The sequence below is a fragment of the Vanrija albida genome (assembly GCF_041260175.1).
Source record: "Vanrija albida strain AlHP1 chromosome Unknown contig_5, whole genome shotgun sequence".
Classification (NCBI taxonomy): domain Eukaryota; kingdom Fungi; phylum Basidiomycota; class Tremellomycetes; order Trichosporonales; family Trichosporonaceae; genus Vanrija; species Vanrija albida.
The window spans coordinates 1,186,648-1,204,529 of NW_027191424.1; the positions used below are offsets into that span (position 1 = coordinate 1,186,648).

A 17,882-nucleotide genomic window follows, 5' to 3' on the forward strand; every position below is an offset into this window, starting at 1 on the left:
TGATGATTGCATATTTCGGGGAGGCACAGAGAGAGAGAGAGAGAGCGAGGGAAAGGAAGAGGAGGAGGACGAGGAAGACGAGCAGGTGTGTTTGCTGTGCATTTGCATGTGGGCTACTGCCGACTTGGGAAGGCCGGCGGCCGTGTAGTTATGCCTGGGTGCCCGGTTGCAGTCGAGCAGGAACGGCTTGCGGTTGTGTCGTGTGGTGTGGCCCGTGGATCGCTGCGCGCTGCCCTGGACGAGCCATCCCCCCCGGCCGGGCCGTTGCCAACCAGAGGCCAAGTGTGTGAGCCCGTGCTGTGCTTTGGGGGTTTTGTTGGGACCAGACTGGGTTCCAAGACAAGGTGTTGGTGCCCGCCGCCGCCCCTCAATCAAACCAACCGCTTGCGCCCCCTCCTCCCCCCTTCTGCCTCCTTCCCCCCGACCCCCCCGTGCGCCCCGCCCCGGCCGCCCGCAGCTCGACCCACGCACCACACGACACACCTCTTTCTTCCCTCGCACCCTTGTCTTCCCTCTCTCCCTTCCACTCCTCACGCCGCCGCCTCCGCCGCCGCCGCCGCTAGCATTCGTCGTCCTCTTCTTCCCCCCCCCGGTCGCGAGCCTCGTCGTCGGCCAAGTCCCCACCCACCTACCCACCCACCCCCAACACCAGCCGATCTCGCCCCTCGCCTGGCCTCCCTCAGCCGCGCGCCCCGCCCCGCCCTAAGCCAGGCTTCCTATCCTTGTCCTCCTTTTTCGCGCCTTTTGGCCCTAATCATCCGTCCTTGCATCTCCCACACCATCCGTTACGTCGCTCCTCCCTCGCACCACTTTTGACTCCTCTCTGCGCTTCCACTGGTACGTCCCCCATCCCAACCTTTCATTCCCCCGCCCCCGTACCCCCCCTCCCTCCTCCCCTCTTCCCCCCCTCCCCCTCCCCCTCCAGCCGTACGCGGTCAGCCCATCCTGTCCCATCCCATCCCACGCCCGGTCCCTCACCACCATCACTCTGCTATTCCCCCCCGCCTCCTTTGGTCCCTCCCACGCCGCCCACACTCCACCTCGTGTACCGTACACACTCCACACTTCGCGCGCGCGCTCTCCCCCCCCCCTCTTGCCTGACCGCCCCGCCGCCTTCCCCCCGCCCGCCGCGTCTCGTGTCGCCTCCTGCGCGTGGACCCAAACTAATTAGGCATCAGGCTACACGCTCTCCGCCGCGTTACTATCGCTTGTGCGCCCCCCGCCCTCGTCACCTCGGCCCTCTTCCTCGCCCTCGCCCACATCCACCTCGCGTCTCACGCCCCGACGCGCGCCCAAGCCTTTTACCTTGCTCCCTCCCACCCCCGACCTGGAACCAAACAAGCATACCCAAGACTGCATCTTATCGATAGCAGCCTTGCACGCCAACCTCTTGTCCACACAAACACGTACGCAGTGATCTGCGTCGGATTGGTGACTCTTTCGTCCAGCAACAGTGTAGAGCCGTGAGTGACAAACCTTGCCTGCCCCCAACAGAACGCCCAGCCTGGCTGACACAACCACCACCCACTGCCTGCATCCATCCACATCCACACACGCCGCCTGCTATCCCATCCACACGCGGCTCGTGTCCATCACTTCATCACACGCATCCTACTTCGTACACCCAAACCATCCTCTCCACTCATCTCATTCTTCAAATCCATCTGGAATATGCTCGGGTCAAACGAACCCTTGGTAACCAAACCCCCCCCACCCTGACAACCAACCAAACATCCACCCCACCGCGCTCCAATCGTTTGCCACTGGCCGTTGGATCATGCATCCACCCACAAACAATCATTCTACCCCCTCACAGCGGCCAGTAAACTCGGCCAGCTCTCATGCAAAGCGCCTCGACCGCGACAGCTGCTCATCCAGGACCCCTGGCGCAGCCTTGGGCAACGAACGTGAGTGCCGATAACCGGCCGAAAAGCCGTTCCCACGCGGCAGTCGGCTGACCCGTGATGTAGCCATCGCACATGTACCCCAACAGCAGCGCGCATCAGCGCTCTCCTGCCAACCCTCGCGCTACCTACGACGCTGCCTCGACTGGTGGTGACGACCAGTACGCAAACTACCCCCAGGCCGCTGGCTTTAGCAACGTCGGTGTTGGCTACAACTACGGCAGCAGCATGAAGTGAGTTGTTTACCGCGAGCTGTCAAAACAAGGGCCTGTTGACTAATCACGCGGCAGCCTTTACAACACTTCCCCTTCGCTTCCCTCGGGCTCGCGCCGCACTTCCAATCCCAAGACGAGCTCGCCCGTCGCGTCGACCGCGGGTGCTGGAGGTGTCAACAACTCGCCCTCGGCCTACTACCCCCGCCAGCCGGCGGCCAACACGGCCGACGTTTCTCAGGCCCAGTATCAGCAGACGTCTGGCTCGTCCCAGGCGCCGGTTATTGGTCACCATGGACAGGGCATCGCCGGTGCTCAGCAGTCCCACTATGGCTACTACCCCTACTATGACCAGAACGCCCACCACCAGGGTGGCGGCCAGTGGCCTGGCTACAATGCGGCCGGTGCTGGCTTCCCCGGAGGGCAGCAGCCTCCTCAGCAGCGCACTCCCTCCACTGGCTCTGTAACCACCACCTCGGCTACCAACGTCAACGATCAGTCACATTCGTCTCGCGGCGGCGGTGGTGGTGGCGGTGCGAGTGGCTTCGACTACTCTGCCTCTCAACAGCAGGGCGGCTACCAGAACTGGGACTCGTCTCGCCAGCCTGGATGGCAAGGCCAGCAACAGGGCCAGCACCAGGGCCAGCAGTCGCAAGGAGCGCGTGCTACAAGCAGCGGCGGTCAGCCCGCTCCTGTGATCAGCCCGTGGCAGGGCTACGGAAGTCACCACCCGTTCCCTCCCCCTCCCCAGCCAGTACCCCAGATGGGCGGCCAGCTTCCTCCCGGTCAGTATGGCTGGAACCAGTGGAACGGCGGCCAGGGCGGCTACTACCCCCAGCCCCCTCACCAGGGTGTTCCGCCGGGCCCTCCTCAGCCGCCGGCTCCCCAGCCACCGGCTCCTGCCGCTACTACTGGCAAGAAGTCGAAGGGTAGCAAGGCTGCGGCTGCGGCTGCTGCCGCCGCCGCTGCTGCCGCCACCGAGGCTCCTCCCGAGCAGCTCCTGGGCAAGCGTGCTGCCGAGGCCACTGCCGAGGAGGGCGAGAAGAAGGAGAAGGGCAGCAAGAGCAAGAAGGGCAAGAAGGAAGAGGAGAAGCCCGCCCCCAAGGTTGCCGCCAAGTCCCACCTCAAGCCTCCTCGCCAGGCTCCCTCGGCGTGGCAGCTGTTCTTCACGGACGAGCTCAACAAGGCCAAGGCGGTCGCGGCCGCCGAGGCTGGCAACACCCCTGGTGGAACACCGATCCACCCCAAGCTCAATGTGGCCCAGATTGCCAAGGATGCTGGCGCTGCCTATGCCGCCCTCAGCGAGGAGCGCAAGGCCTACTATGCCCAGAAGGTCGAGGAAGGCAAGGTTCAGTATGCCAAGGAATTGGTAGCCTGGCAAGCGACCTTGACTCCCGAAGACATCAAGGCCGAAAACGCATTCCGTGCCCAGCAGCGCAAGGAGGGCAAGTCGCGCAAGGGCAACCTCAAGGACCCCAACGCTCCGAAGAAGCCCCTCTCTGCCTACTTCCTCTTCCTCAAGGGCATTCGCGAGAACGACGACCTTCGCAAGCAGGTCTGGGGCGACGAAACCGAGACGACAAGGCAAAGTGTCCTCGCCGCCGAGCGCTGGAGAGGCCTCAACGACGACGAGAAGAGGGTAAGATGACGAGTCTGGGCTTGCCTGCTAACCCATTAGCCCTACTTGGCGCAGGCCGAGAAGGACAAACAAGAATACGAATCGCTGCGCAAGATTTACGAAGACGACGCTGCTGCTCGCGCTCGCGGCGAGGCCGTCCCCGACCGCCCGCAGTTTGCCGAGATCCAGTCTTCGATTGTCGACCCCCCCAAGTCTCTTCTCGAGCCCAAGGACAAGTCGGGCAAGACTGACGGCGCGACCACTGTGGACCCGACAACATTTACGTTTGCTCATCAGTCAACGCCCGATCCGGAGTCTGGTAACGGTACGTCGGCAGCCCCGAGCGGTTTCGACGCTTCTCTGGAGATCGATGAGTTCCATGGTTTTGACGACATGGACCTCTCTGGCCTCGAAGGCATGACTGGTCACGGCGAAACAAACGAGGGTCAGTGGAACGACCTGCGCATCATGGAGAGCACCGCGTCTACTCAGCGAGCCGGCCGTTGCTTCGTCAGAAACAGTGCTGGTTGCAGAGGTGGCGGGGGCTGCAGAGGCGGCACCTGCCTAGCCGAGTGACCAAGCTGTGACCGTCGTTGCCGAGCCTGTCGCGATAGAGACTGTCCAGACCGAGGCAGCCGAGGCTGCCACGTCGGCTGCGGCTGGTACCGAGACTGTCTTCCCCCATCGTGGCGACCGAGATAACCATGAGACGAATCGCTGACACGTCGCAGTCGCCGATCGTCGTTGAAGCGATGATGGCACCCGATGTTTCGACAACGGTCGTTGAAGAGTCGGTCTTTGTCCTGCCCACCGTCAACATTGTCGGTCGGTAGCGGCCGAGGCCGAGGAGGCAGTGGTCCTTGGACTGTCTGTCGACTCTACCACCGTCGAGCCCGATCCCGCCGTCGAGTCTTCTTTCAACGTCGATACAGCCGATGCCGCCAACGCCGAACCAGCACCCGCACTAGGTCTAGCTGCAACAGTGGAGCAGGTTGAAACTGTTGTGGCTCTACCACTGCATCACTCAAAACTGGGTATTGCCGCGGTCGTTGCTGTCGAAGCCGAGGTCGTCTGAGGCTGTGGAGGCGCTTTCTTGGGGGCTTGTTGGAGTAGATTGGATTTTCTTCTAATCCGGCGCTTTTCGTTCGTCATGTTCTTGGGAGCCGTTTTACTTCGTTCTTCGCTTCGCTTCGATTCGGTTATAATGGATGGGGAGGGAAGAGAGAAAAGAGTCGCGCATGCATTGTAGAACGTACATTACAGATACCACCCACCGAAGAGGTTGCGCTGACCGCCATTCAAGAGGTCACGATGAATGCAACCATGGAAACCAGTGCACACGAGGTCCTCCGCTCAAGTTCCACCGCTCATGTTCCGCCCGGATTGCGGCAAGTGGTCGTTTGACTTTGGCAGAGTGGTCAAATGTCGGGCCGAGGGCGACTCTATCACATGGGCGTGAGTCGAGCCTCGTTGCCAAGCACATTCTGGGGGCACTTGCTCGACGCTCCGTGTATGCATGCTTGGGCCGTGGGGCGCGTCGCGTCTTCTAGCAAAGCAGACGAGGAACATCACATTTGACCTTTTGGACATGTGGACCGGCGACTGGTAGCGGCTGGGTACGTAGATGTAGAGTGGGTCGTAGTGCGGGCCCAGGGTCGAGTTTGATAAAGAGTTGATACAGCCGACGCAACGGCGGCAGGCAGTCGGGCAGGCAGGCAGAATGACTCTGTCGGACGAGGACCGACATGATGTCTGGCCATCCGTTGTCGACTCCACCCTCCGTCGTCTGATTGTCGCACGGCCCGCGCTCGCTCCCCCACTCACTCGCTCGGCTCTAACTGCTGCCTGCTACATCCCATCACTCATCAATCTTTTCCAGCCAGCCAGCGCACCGACACGCGACGCGCAATGACCATTGGCCACGCATAAGCCACCCACCAACCCACCCACTCTCAACTGTACCCGACCACCCACCCCTCCACCCGTCGTCTACACTACGCCAAAACAAAGATAATCATGGGCGGGCGAGATTCTTCCTCTTCGGCACCCCAACAACCGCCGGCACCGGTCGCCGACAGCACGCTACAGGCGCAAGCGCTGCTCGACCTCGCGCGGCTGCGGCCCGACGAGCTCGCCGCCGCCGTCGCGGCCGCCTCGGCATCCTCGGGCTCGAGCCTGCGCCCCGACCTCGTGCGCCTGTCGGATATCGTGACCCACGCGACCATGGTGCTCTCGCAGCCGTCGGCGCAGGCCTCGAGCTCGTCGTCGTCCTCTGGCGCTGGCGGCGGTCCGAGCGGCCCGAAAAAGTACACGCGCTCGCGCCGCGGCTGCCTCACTTGCCGCAGCCGCAAGGTCAAGTGCGACGAGGTGCGCCCGCGCTGCCTGCGGTGTGCGGGCATGGGCAGAGATGTAAGTTGTGCCATGCTGCGGCTGTCACTCGTACTGACCTCGCAGTGCCAATGGGACAAGGACGACAAGACGGGCAACAAGGCCAGCGAGCCACGGCAGGCGAGCCAGGGCGGGAGGGCGGCGCGCCGCAAGCCACCAGCAGCAGCGGGGAGTGTGAGCCCGCCCAAGGCGAGCGCGAGCACGAGCAGCACCACTGGGAGTGCGAGCGCCAACACGCTCGCGCGGACCGACTCGGCGACAAGTACGAGCCCGACCGGCCCGGCGAGCGGGACGACGAGCGATGCGGCCGACGGGCTGTCGCAGGCGCTGGCCGAGGACCCGGCTCTGACGGCTGCGCTGGCCGAGCTCGTCGCACTCGCGCCCACGCTGCGCAACCACCTGCCTGCTGGCGGGGGCGGGGCTTCGATGCTCGCCCAGGCTCCGTTTGCGAACGCAGGCAATGCCATCGGGGCAGAGTTCAACGCGTGGTCGGGGACGGGCCTCACCCTGCCTATCCAGCCGAGCCCGGCGCACTCGCCGCGCGGGAGCCCGGACGAGGGCAGGGCAGGTGAGCCGCGCTGGGACGACTTCCTCGCCGCGACCAGCCCGTTCCCGTGGGTCCCCGGAGAGAGCGAGGGCGGGGCGGGGAAGAGCGCGGGTGCCAGCGACCCCGACGCGATGGAGATCGAGGACGTTATCGAGCTCGCAAGGGCGGATACGGACCGGCGCGGAAACATCCAGCTGCAGGAGGCGGCTGCTGCCGGCCAGTCGGTGTCGGCCATGCCGCTGCCCGCGGCTGGCGACGGGTCGCTATCGCTCACGCTGGGTCAGATCGCCGCTCGACGCCGGACCAACCCAACTGGCAGCGGCGAAGTGATGGACAAGAGCCGCAAGCCGTCGACACCGGCGACGTTTGAGCTCGTACCCGGCCCGCATGCTCCGCTCGACCCATTCATGCACGCGTTCCCGACAGCGTCAGCGCGCAACCTGTTCAAGCACTATGTCGACAGCACATCGAGCATTGTGACTGCCATGGGGCGGATCAAGCCCGGCCAGAACCCGTTCCTCGCCGTGTCTCTGCCACTCGTGCTGTCCGACACGTCGTCGCCGGCGTGTGCGGCGCTGCGGTTCTCCCTGCTCACGACGTCGGCAGTGCACATCCTACACCTGCGCGGTGGCCAGGCCAAGGACGTTGCAGAGCTGTGCGACCGGCTGAAGCGGCTGGCGATTGGGTACACGGTCATGTCGCAGGCGAGCGAGAACGCCGAGGATGCCGACTTGGTGCTTGCCGCGTGCTGCATCCTCACGACGCGCGACGTGCTCAACGCCGACACGACGTGGCGCAACAACTTTGACTTTGCCATCTCGTGTGTGCGCCGCCGCGGCGGGCCAGAGCAGCTGCTCTCGCGCGACCCGACGAGCTTTACCAAGCGGTTCGTGCTCGAGCAGCTGGCGACGCACGAGGTGTTTTCGTGCTTCACGACGGGGAGCGAGCCTACGCTGCTCATTCCCAACTCGGCATGGTGGTTTGACATTGAGCGCAGCTCGCGCACCGGCTGGGAGTGGGAGAGCGTCGAGAACCAGTTTGGGATTTCGCGCGGCATGGTCGAGGTCGTGGCGAGGGTGAGTGCGGGTGCCGCTGCCGCTGGCTGACATGCAGATCGGTGCTCTGTGCGCGCGCAAGAACCGGCTCGGACCGGGCGCTTCGCTCGACGACCCCGACCTGGCGCCGGTGGCTACCTACCTGCGCACCGAGGCCGAGGCGATCATCTCAGAGCTCGACCTGTTCGGCGTGGCGCTGCGCTCGCTGCCGTTCCACCAGCGCGTCCAGCTCGGCGACCACATCTACCGCATGGCCATGAGCCTGCACCTCATGACCGAGGTGCTGGGCCTGCCTGCCGAGCACCCGCGGGTGCGCGCGCTGGTGCCTGCCGCGCTCGAGCTGTGCTCGGAGATCTCGATGCAGCCGGTCATGCTGGTGTGGCCGCTCATGTTCATCTCGCGGGCGTCGACGGCCGAGGAGCGCGTGTGGATGAAGAGCCTGCTCAAGACGTACTCTGGAGAGTGTGAGTGGGTGTGGGCTGGCAGAGCTGACGGGCAGACTGCAGAGACCTGCAGACGGCCGACGAGCTGATCCACGAGCTGTGGCGGCGGCAGGACGCGGGCGAGGAGGCGGGCAGCTGGCACGAGCTGATGCAGGCGACGGGCAAGAGCGTGTTGTTGATCTAGCCGGGGGTGTAGGGCGTAATGCGTAATATCATGTACATGTACACTATGTATAGTCTATGCTGGTTATCGGTGTTACAGCTCGCGCACGCCGCGCTCGACGCGCTCGCCCGTGGCCTCAGGCTCCGGCTCGTCAACAGAGCCGAGGGTGCGCGCGAGCCGCGCGACAGCCGCGTCGAGCACGGCGCGGTCGGCGCCGAGGCGGGCCGCGAGGGCAGGGCCGTCGAGCGCGGCGACGCGGGCGCGCAAGTCGTCGGCGGGTGCCGGGGGCGCGGGCGACTGCGCCGGCTTGCCCTGCGCGAAGAGGGGCCGAGAGAAGGCCCAGGCGCGCGACGCAGCGACGGTGGCGACGAGCTCGGCGAGCGCGGCCAGGTCCTCGTCCGCGCCCCCTCCCTCCCGCTCCAGCGCGGCAGAGAGCGCAACAAGCACGGGGTGGTGCAGCGCCCCCGCCGTGCTCGCGAGGAGCGGCGCCGCGGCCCCCCTCCCCGCCATGCTTAGCGCCTCACCCGACGCCAAAGCCAAGCCGACATTCGTGCGCCAGTGTCCCCTCGCGGCCTGCGCAAACTCCTCACACGCCGCCCGGTCGCCCGCAGCGACGGCCGCGGCCAGCCCCGTGCCGAGCAGTTCTCTAGGCAGCCCGCTCAGCGCCTTCCCCCCCGCAGCTGAGCGCACCCCCTCGAGCGCGGCGGCGGCGGCCCCAGGCGTCGGGGAAACGGTGAGCGCGCGGGTCGCGATGTACTCGACCCGCTGGCGGTCGGCCTTGGCCTTGGGGTCGAGCGGGCCGGCGGCGTCGAACCACTGAGGTGTTAGCTGGGAGGGGGAGAGGGGGAGAGGGCAACGCACCCCGCGCTCGGTGTACGCGTGCTCGGGCTTGTACTCTGTCTTGCTGCGCTCCACTGCTTTGGCGATGCGCAGCGCGCGCGCGTCGGCGCGGGCGGCGGCGGCGGGGTCGGGCTCGGCGGACATTGTGTGTGGGGGTGGTTCCAACTTGGTTCCAGCTTTGGTTCCAACTTTTAGGTGGCGAGTGGAGGTAGTCTTGTGGGTGGGGGGACTTGCGTTTCTAATGGCACTTGGGCGATTTCAATCGCGCTGCAGGCAGTCACCACTTTGTGCACGCGACACGGATCGGCGCCGATCTGCGTCGTGTTTGTGCCAAACGCCTCGCCCATCACTCCCCCCGCCCCACCCCACCCCCGCCCGCCGAATGACTGGTGATGCATATGCTTCTGACCCATGCTAGCGCCCGCCCGCCCGCCCCTACTCCTCCTCCTCCTCCTCGGCCTCGCGCGGCGGCGGCAGGTTCGCAAGCGCCTCGGCATACGCCTCGCCCTTGCCGACCCACACGCCCCACTTGGTCCCCCCAATCGTCGCCGTCAGCGTGCCCTTGGCCCCCGACGCCCAGTCGGCGACCGTGCCGTCGGCCGCGCCCGCGGCCCACCACGCCCGGTCCGCAAACTCGAGCCGGATGAGCGCCAGGCCCACGGCCGTCGCGTCGCCGTGAAGCGCCAGCAGCTTGCCCGCCGAGCGCGGCTTCTTGGACGCAGAGTCGGCAGACGGCGTGAACGTAATGTCCACGCCCTGCGCGCCGCCCCGCGACGGCCCAGTGGTCGGGCCCTCGCTGACGGCGCTGAGCGACTCCGAGCCCGACAGAGGGAACAGCCGCACCGGGAGGATGCGCTTGCGGGTCGCGCCCGTGTGGTACGTCCTCACGGTGAGCTCCTGCCCGACGTAGCAGCCCTTGCGGACGTCGACTGTACGGGTTAGCACTAGCCCCACTGCGCCGACTCCGACAGCGCTTCCGCCCCACTCACCCCCACCGTGGATGTCCATGTCCGTCTCGAGCGGCAGCGCGACACCCGGCACGACCTCGGCCGGCCCCTCGGGCACGCCCAGCACCATGCGCCGGAGGTCGTACTCGTCCGTTGTGGCAGTGTCGTAGTTGGACAGCAGCGACACTGTTGACTCAGCACTAGACCCGAAACCCTCCGCCCTCCGCCACTCACGCTTCTCGCCCTTGGGCACAATCACATGGCGGCCCAGCCCCGCCGCGCCCCAGCCCGCTCGGAGGTCCCAGCACCCCTGCTCCTTCTCTCCGATCCCGAGCGGCGCAGGCTGCTCCGTCCAAGTCCACAGGCGCTCGGCCGCTCCCGCGTTACCGTAGCGCCAAGTCGCAGACGGCGCGCTGACATCGTCGCCCGCACCGCCCCACGCCGCCCAGACGTCCCATTCCGACGTCACGTCGCGAATGCGCACCTTTGAGCGCAAGCGGAACGGCTTTAGATACTTGTCGAGCGGTGCTGGGTGGTCTGGGCCGGGGACGTGCGACACTAGATAGCGGTGCGTCTTGGGGTCGATTGGGATGACGAAGGCGGGGTGCAACACTCGGCCCTACGGGTTTAGCGAGGGGCATGGCAAGATTGCAGTAGCTAGCTCACTCACCGAAGCATTCAAAAAGCCAGTGTAGCCGCCCTTGAGACTGTCTACATTCTTGCACAGGAGACCGTTGAGAAACTTTGGGGCGTCTGGCCCGGCAATCTCGAGGACGGCCCGGTCTGGCTGGTGTGCTGCTCGCGGTGTGGAAGGCCCTGCGGTGGAGGAAGCGCGGGTGAGGCTTGCTGCTGTTGTGCGCGCTGCTGGCGCTGTGCGTGAAGCGCCGTGTCGCAGAAGCAGCATTGTAGCGGGTGGTGGTTGGGGAGGCGTTTGTCTGAGTGAGATTTCCAGCCCAGAGCAGGCTTAGAGGTGTTTCTCGACTTGGTTGATCGGTTAGAGCCTATTAGAGTGGAGGTGAAATGTCACCCGCCGTCACGGTTGTAATCGAGCCGCGGCCGCCCAATACGCCATACTCCTAATGCTCCCGTCGTGCCTTCCCTATTTGGCTGCACTACACTCACTCCCACTCACTCCGTGTTGGTCGTCGTTTTGCAACCTCGTGCATCCCTCGTCCCCCGCCCTCGCCATCACCCATCTCTCGTCTCTCTTAAAACAACTTCACTCTCGTTTGCATCACGCGGCTCAAACAACTCACCGACCGACGACCCCCACGCGCTATCCACTTTTGTGTTTGCGACACCGGTAGCCTCGGCCAAGAGACTCAATTAGCGTGCCCGCCGCGGGGGGCACCACTGGAACCGCCGCCGCCAGTCGCGCCTCCCTCCTCTCACCGCTGCCCGGCCCCCGAGCTAGGGGCTTGTTTCCTCCCCGACCAATTCCTCCAACCCGCACTACGACGAAACGATACTACTACATCGACCCAGACATCTCTTCTCTCCCCACTCCCCCCCTTCTCTCTCTCCCCTCTCACTGCATTCTGCCTACTTGCGCGCGCGCGACAACGCCGCAGCAGCAGACGCGACACGCAGCACAGCAGACCCGTGTCCGCATCGCCCGCAGCCAACGCGTTGATCGCCCAAACACTCTAGACACTGCCATTCCACGCATCCAACACCCATGGCTGCCGCTCCCATTGCTGTGCCCCATCCAGGCCTAAACGGTGACCGCACCTCATTTGGTTCTGGTACGTTGTCGTTGCGCATCCTCTTCCCACATCACACTCGCCCTCAAGCGTCACCATACTGACATCAACAGGCACCGCCTCTCCGCCGCGTGTCAACCCATACCACTACGTCGCGTACCCGAACAACAGCGACGACCTGCTCCCGCCGCTCCCGCCACACTTGGCACGACTTGCCAACGGCGAGGGCGCGACCGACGACGAGCAGGACTCGGACACGTCAGACGAAGAAGACGACGACGACGAGGACGACGCAGAGTTTGTTGGTGAGCGCGCTGCGACCCCTCCCACCACTCCGTTGCCGCCGCCGACCTCGGCAAAGAGTGAGAACGGGCCACCTTCAGCATACCGCCCAGACGAGAGCCCCAACGGCACGTCGAAGCGTATCATGAAGAAGGTCAGCAGCGTGTTCCGCCGTGGTGACCAGGCAGGCGTCCAGTCCGCCCCGCCAGAAGCCATTACGGCAAAGGGCGTGGCTGCGGTTGGGGGCGCGATCCCTCGCGGCGTATCGCCGGGCGCACTGCGCATGCAGGGCCCGCCGCCTAGCCCGCCGCTCAGTGATGCCGATGACGACGATGTCGCCAGCATTGCCGTCACTGAAGCAACCATGGACGTTCCAGGGTTTGTTGCTCATGGCGAGGAGCAAACCCTTGCCAGCGAGACCAGTGAGTCGCGCGCCCCTCTTCAACTCTTCAGCCACCCCCGATCCTCAACACCGGAGCAATATACTGAGCCCCCAACCGGGACCTCCCCAGCATCACCCACCTTTGCGAACGGCAAGCAGGTGACACCGCTCGACGACGGCCCGGCAGTCACCGACTTTGAGAAGCCTTCGGCACCATTCCTCGGCGTCCAGGCCCCTCGCAGAGTATCCAATGGATCGACGTCGAGTCACCGCGCAGGTTCTCTTTCGATGGTCCGCAGTGGACGACTGGCACCACAGCGCAATGAGCGCGGCAACGTGTCTCCCGAACGGCAGCCGGTCCACAAGATGCGCCCCGGTGTCCAGCCTGGCGTGTCTTCGGGACCTCCTTCCGAGTCGTCGTTCTCCACGGCAGTCGTCTACCACGATGAGACAGCCACGGTTACTCCTGCGCCAAGGCGACACGCTTCCAACCTGTCGTTATCCAACCTCCCACCACCTCGCATCGACACGTCGTTCAACTCTTACTCGGGCCAGTCTTCGCCAAACTCGATCAACGGACAGCATGGTCACTTTGCCGGCCACCCCGGCATCCAGCGCCGCAACACCAACCCCACAATGCCATCACCCGGTCTACCGATGAGCGGCACCAACCTCCAGCACAGCGTCTCGGCCAGCGGTCACCATGCCCCTACCGGGCCGGTTGACGACTTTAACGTTCCCGGAGACAGTCTTGCCCAGAACATTCTCGCGCAGACCGAAATTGTCCGCCGCGAACGTCTTGAGCGACGCCGCCAGAAGCAGCGAAGCCTGCTCATTGAAACCGAGCAGGCCACGCAGCTCGCTGAGACCGAGGCCACTGTCGACCGCGCTGGCTCGCACCGCCACCGCAAGGACAAGGAGACGGACGAGACCAAGGTTCTGGTCGGCAACCTCGTCGGCGAGGGCCACCGCAACTACGTCCTCATGTACAACATGCTCACGGGTATCCGTGTTGCCGTGTCCCGTTGTCAGGCCAAGATCAGGAGGCCTCTTGTGGAAGACGACTATCTCGCTTCCCACAAGTACTCCTTCGACATGCTCGGTAACGAGTTGACCCCTTCGGCAAGGTACGACTTCAAGTTCAAGGACTACGCGCCATGGGTGTTCCGCGAGCTGCGCGATGACCACTTCCATCTCGACCCCGCCGACTACCTCCTGTCCCTGACGGCAAAGTACATCTTGTCGGAGCTTGGCTCTCCCGGCAAGTCTGGATCCTTCTTCTACTACTCTCGCGACTATCGGTTCATCATCAAGACAATCCCCCACCACGAGCATGCCTTCCTCCGGTCTATTCTCAAGGACTACCACGAGCACGTGCGCACCAACCCCCACACGTTGCTTTCTCGCTTCTATGGTCTCCACCGTGTCAAGATGCCCCGTGGCCGCAAAATCCACTTCGTCATCATGAACAACCTCTTCCCCCCACACAAGGACATTCACGAGACGTACGACCTCAAGGGGTCGGCTTGGGGCCGCGAGACGTCGGCCGAGAAGCTGGCGGCCAACCCCAAGACGGTCCTCAAGGACAAGAACTGGGTCAACCGTGGACGCACTCTCGAGCTCGGCCCGGAGAAGCGCGCACTGTTCACAGAGCAGCTCCGGCGAGACATGGAGTTCCTCCGAAAGATCAACGTCATGGACTACTCGCTCCTTGTTGGTATCCACAACGTCGAGCGTGGTAACCGTGACAACCTTCGTGAGAACACCCTGGCCTTCTTCCAGCCAGAGGCTCCTGTCAAGCGCAAGCCTTCGAGCGTCAAGCACCAGGCCGAGGCTAACACGATGCGTCGTGCTGTCGCCCGTGCGGACCCGAAACGTCTTCTCGACGCGTCGCAGCTTCCCTCGGACGGCTCCGAGGATCGTCGCCACTTCCTCTTCTACCAGGATGATGGTGGTCTGCGTGCCACCGACGAGCAAAACCGGCCGATGGACGTCATCTACTACCTCGGCGTCATCGACATTTGCACGCCGTACAACACGAAGAAGTGCATTGAGCACGCGTGGAAGAGCATGACCGAGAACCCCGTCACCATTTCGTGTGTCGAGCCCAACACGTACGGCCAGCGATTCCTCAACTTCCTCATGTCCGTCGAGCGCAATGGCGACATGTCCCTCCGTCCGCAGGGTCTCGAGCCACCTCAGGGCGAGAAGAACATCCAGGTCACCGAAGTCGGCTGCGACCACGACCCACCCGGAGTTGAGAAGCTCATTCCGCGCGTGTACACGTCGGAGCACATGACGGAGCAGGAGAAGGCGGCCGCGGCTGTCGCCGAGGCGATTGCGCCTGTCCACCGCGCGATCGTCGGCCACCTCAAGGCCGAGTAGGCGAGCCAGTGCAGGCAAAACACGTCTTGTCAGCAAGGCATTGTAAGAAACTATATAGAGCTATGCCCGGCGAGGCTAGCAGAGGCTGAGAGAAGCGTTTGTCGTTGTCAGTTGTTTGGGGCCTTTGTTACATTCATCCACCCGCCGTTTGTATACACCTTGTCCGTACCTTTGCAATGCAGCATTGTCATGAGGAGTGGGGGAGGGGGGAGAAGGATCTCGGGACCAGAAACCACCACTGCCTCGTCCGTCGCTGTACAATACTTAATACATCTGCAAACAAATGATATGGAACAATATCTACAGCTGCTGCGTGCGGCCGGAATGAAGCAAGAAAGAATTGGGCGGCTACTCCCAGTCCGAGTCGTCGTCGTCCTCGGTGGCGGTCGCGGTTCTCTGGTCGGACACGACGTCGAAGCTCTCCTCCGAGTCGCGGGGCGACGTGCCAGCCGACGACTTGGCGGCCGTGGCGGGGGCGGCAGCGGCCGCAGGGGCAGGGGCAGGCGGGGCATCCTTGGCCACGGGCGTGCTGGCCGCGGGCGTCTTGGCGCCCTTGTCGGTCGGCGTCGCGCTGTCGGGGCGCGACGGCTTGTCGGCCGCGCCAGACGCAGACGCGGACGCTTTGGACTCGTCGTCCTCGTCATCGTCGTCCCAGTTGAAGTCGTCGGTCGCCTCCTGCTCCTGCGTGGCTGGGACGTTAGTAGGGGACGGGGACGTGGAGGGAGGGGGAGGGGGGAGACTCACCCTGCAGCAGAAGCTTGCGCTTCGTGTCGGCAGCTTCGATCATGTCCCGGTGGAAGAGGTAGCGCTGCCAGAACTGCTCGTCGGTGAGCGTCTCGGGCACGAGCGCCATGCGGATCGCGCCGACGTTGCCCTCCTCTTCCTCGCGGCCGTCCTTCTGCGCCGTGGGCCACTTGTCGGCGATCCAGTTGGCGAACTCGTCGCGTCTCTCCTGCGTCTCGGCCTCGCCGGCCGGGTCGACCATGAGCAGGTCCTTGTCCTCGCGCAGGCGGCGGAGGAGCGCCTCCTTGCGCGAGCCGGCGATGGCGGCCGAGGAGAGCGACGCGCGCGGCGTGCGGCTCTCGGCCGTCTCGGTCGTCGGCGAGCTCGTGGAGAACGAGTAGAAGTCGCCGCCGTCCCACCCGCCCATGGACACGAAGGTCTGCCCCTCATCGGGAGGCGCAACGAGCTTGACGTTCTCCTCGACCCACTGCTCGGCGTCCTTGACCCATGTCTCGCTCTTGGTCTGCACATCCTTGACAATCTCGCCACCCTTTTGCTGCACGTCCTTGACAATCTCGCCGCCCTTCTTGAGGTACTCCTCGGCAAACTTCTCCGCCTGCTGGAACGAGAGCGTGAGGTTCTCGCGCGCACTTGAGAGGTGGAGATTCTCGGCGAGTTTGGCGCGCAGCGCTGCGGGGTCGGCGAGTGCGGGGTTCGCCTTGGCCGCCGCGAGCGTGTTGTTGATGGTCGTCTGGAACGTCGACTGGAATTGCGTGGTGGAGGTTGAGAGCCGGTCGAGGATGGCAGTGGTGCGCGTGGGAGACGGCGGCGCGTCAACCTCCTTGCCCTTGCCCTTGTCCTTGACGGCCGCCTCGGCCTCGCGCTGTGCGCGCTCGACCTCGGCCTTGATCTTCTTCTTCTCCGCCTCCTCGGCCTGCTCGGCCTCCCACTCGGCCTCGTCCTTGCGCACGATTTCGACCTTGGAGTTGGACAGCTGCTTGGCCTCTTCTTGCAGCTGGGCCACCGTCTTCTCGGCGTCCTCTTTCAGCGTCGCGTAGGTGGACCACGACTGCATGGTCAGCCAACGTGCGATGCGGCGGACCGAGCGGGCTACGCGCCGCGCCCATCGCACCACCCACCTTCTTCTTCAGACCGCCCCAGAAGCTCCCCAGGCCCTTCATGACCTGTCCCACCTCTTCCTCCAGGGACCCGGAATAGAGCCCATTGAGAGGGGTACGTGGCGCTGCGCCTTCGGCCGGCCGAATGGTGTCGGCGGATGAGCGAGCGGCTGCCGCTGCGGCAGCGTCGCCAGTGTCCGTCGTTGGGGCCTCGGTCGCAGGGGTGTCAGCTGGCTTGGTCGCCGCCGCGTCCGCCTTGGGACCGGGGGTAGCCTCGCGCGAAGGAGGCTGAGTCTTGTCCGACATTGTGAGAGCTGGAGCCTGCTCCATGCGTGGGTGCTGGTGTGTACGGCTAGGGGGTGCAGTCGGGCTGAACTCGAGGGTTACGCGTGTGTGTCGGTGCTGTTGGTGCCGAGTCTGGCGCGCTCGATGCAGTTGATAGGGAGTGAGATGTCGTGAGAGCGCGATCGTCACTGCTGCCAGCCCAGCCAGCGACGGCAACGACCAGCCCGAGGAGTTGGCGACTAGCTTTGCGGGATCAAATCCGACCAGTCGCCACCCAATTCCGCGACCTGGTTGACTGGAGGCGACCGTGAGAAACCAAGTGATTATGTAACAATGTCCCCATGGTGAAGGAGGAAGGGAGGAAGGAATCCAGCCAGCCGCACCATGACGGCAGACGCGACAACAACACCCGCTGTAGCAGTTGAACGCGACGACAACCTATCTCTCTCTTGAGCTTGTTTCCACTCCACCAAGCAGCCAAAAACGACCTCTGGGTCAAAAGCACTGGCCACTCGCTCCGACCTCTTCCTCCCCTACTGAAGGCAGGACCCAGCTCGCACAGCGCTACGCAGTGTGTCTGTGCTTGCAGGCGACCTGTCGTCGGGCCCTCTCTCGCGCGCGTCGATCAAACGGCCGAACAGTGTGGACGTGAGCGAGCACGGTGCCAAGACGCGACAGCGACCACCCAGCCGTTGGTCTCGACTTTGACATTTCACACCCACCCACCGGTTCATTCCTTCTTCATTTCCTCTTTGCATTCATATACATCACGATACAACATATAGACACTCGACGACGACGACACACAGCCCCCCTCGACACGGTCAACCCCCCCTCCCCCCACCACCACCACACACAACACCTCACCTCACCACTACCCATCCTTT

General features: G+C 64.4%; 6 protein-coding genes across 6 annotated transcripts; 3 read left to right on the top strand and 3 right to left on the bottom strand.

Annotated features, from left to right (window-relative positions):
• Positions 1-1,841: 1,841 nt before the first annotated feature.
• On the top strand, positions 1,842-4,482 carry Q8F55_006572 (uncharacterized protein; the record flags this gene model as incomplete). The annotated part of the gene is made up of 5 exons (XM_069355031.1): positions 1,842-1,907; positions 1,971-2,137; positions 2,195-3,755; positions 3,795-4,059; positions 4,466-4,482. The coding sequence occupies 5 exons, from the start codon at positions 1,842-1,844 to the stop codon at positions 4,480-4,482; spliced, it is 2,076 nt and encodes a 691-aa protein (XP_069207102.1).
• Positions 4,483-5,750: 1,268 nt separating this feature from the next.
• Positions 5,751-8,351, top strand: Q8F55_006573 (uncharacterized protein; the record flags this gene model as incomplete). The annotated part of the gene is made up of 4 exons (XM_069355032.1): positions 5,751-6,143; positions 6,189-7,745; positions 7,783-8,188; positions 8,224-8,351. 4 exons carry the CDS (start codon positions 5,751-5,753, stop codon positions 8,349-8,351), a joined length of 2,484 nt encoding a protein of 827 aa, XP_069207103.1.
• Positions 8,352-8,423: 72 nt separating this feature from the next.
• On the bottom strand, positions 8,424-9,314 carry Q8F55_006574 (uncharacterized protein; the record flags this gene model as incomplete). Its single annotated transcript, XM_069355033.1, has 2 exons — positions 8,424-9,146; positions 9,192-9,314. 2 exons carry the CDS (start codon positions 9,312-9,314, stop codon positions 8,424-8,426), a joined length of 846 nt encoding a protein of 281 aa, XP_069207104.1.
• Positions 9,315-9,605: 291 nt separating this feature from the next.
• On the bottom strand, positions 9,606-11,021 carry CAF17 (ccr4 associated factor; the record flags this gene model as incomplete). The annotated part of the gene is made up of 4 exons (XM_069355034.1): positions 9,606-10,099; positions 10,160-10,303; positions 10,352-10,736; positions 10,788-11,021. The coding sequence occupies 4 exons, from the start codon at positions 11,019-11,021 to the stop codon at positions 9,606-9,608; spliced, it is 1,257 nt and encodes a 418-aa protein (XP_069207105.1).
• Positions 11,022-11,795: 774 nt separating this feature from the next.
• Positions 11,796-14,869, top strand: MSS4 (Phosphatidylinositol-4-phosphate 5-kinase; the record flags this gene model as incomplete). Its single annotated transcript, XM_069355035.1, has 2 exons — positions 11,796-11,862; positions 11,934-14,869. 2 exons carry the CDS (start codon positions 11,796-11,798, stop codon positions 14,867-14,869), a joined length of 3,003 nt encoding a protein of 1,000 aa, XP_069207106.1.
• A 348-nt stretch (positions 14,870-15,217) lies between these two features.
• Q8F55_006577 (uncharacterized protein) lies at positions 15,218-17,016 on the bottom strand (the record flags this gene model as incomplete). Its single annotated transcript, XM_069355036.1, has 3 exons — positions 15,218-15,558; positions 15,614-16,661; positions 16,732-17,016. 3 exons carry the CDS (start codon positions 17,014-17,016, stop codon positions 15,218-15,220), a joined length of 1,674 nt encoding a protein of 557 aa, XP_069207107.1.
• Between the last annotated feature and the right edge of the window lie 866 nt (positions 17,017-17,882).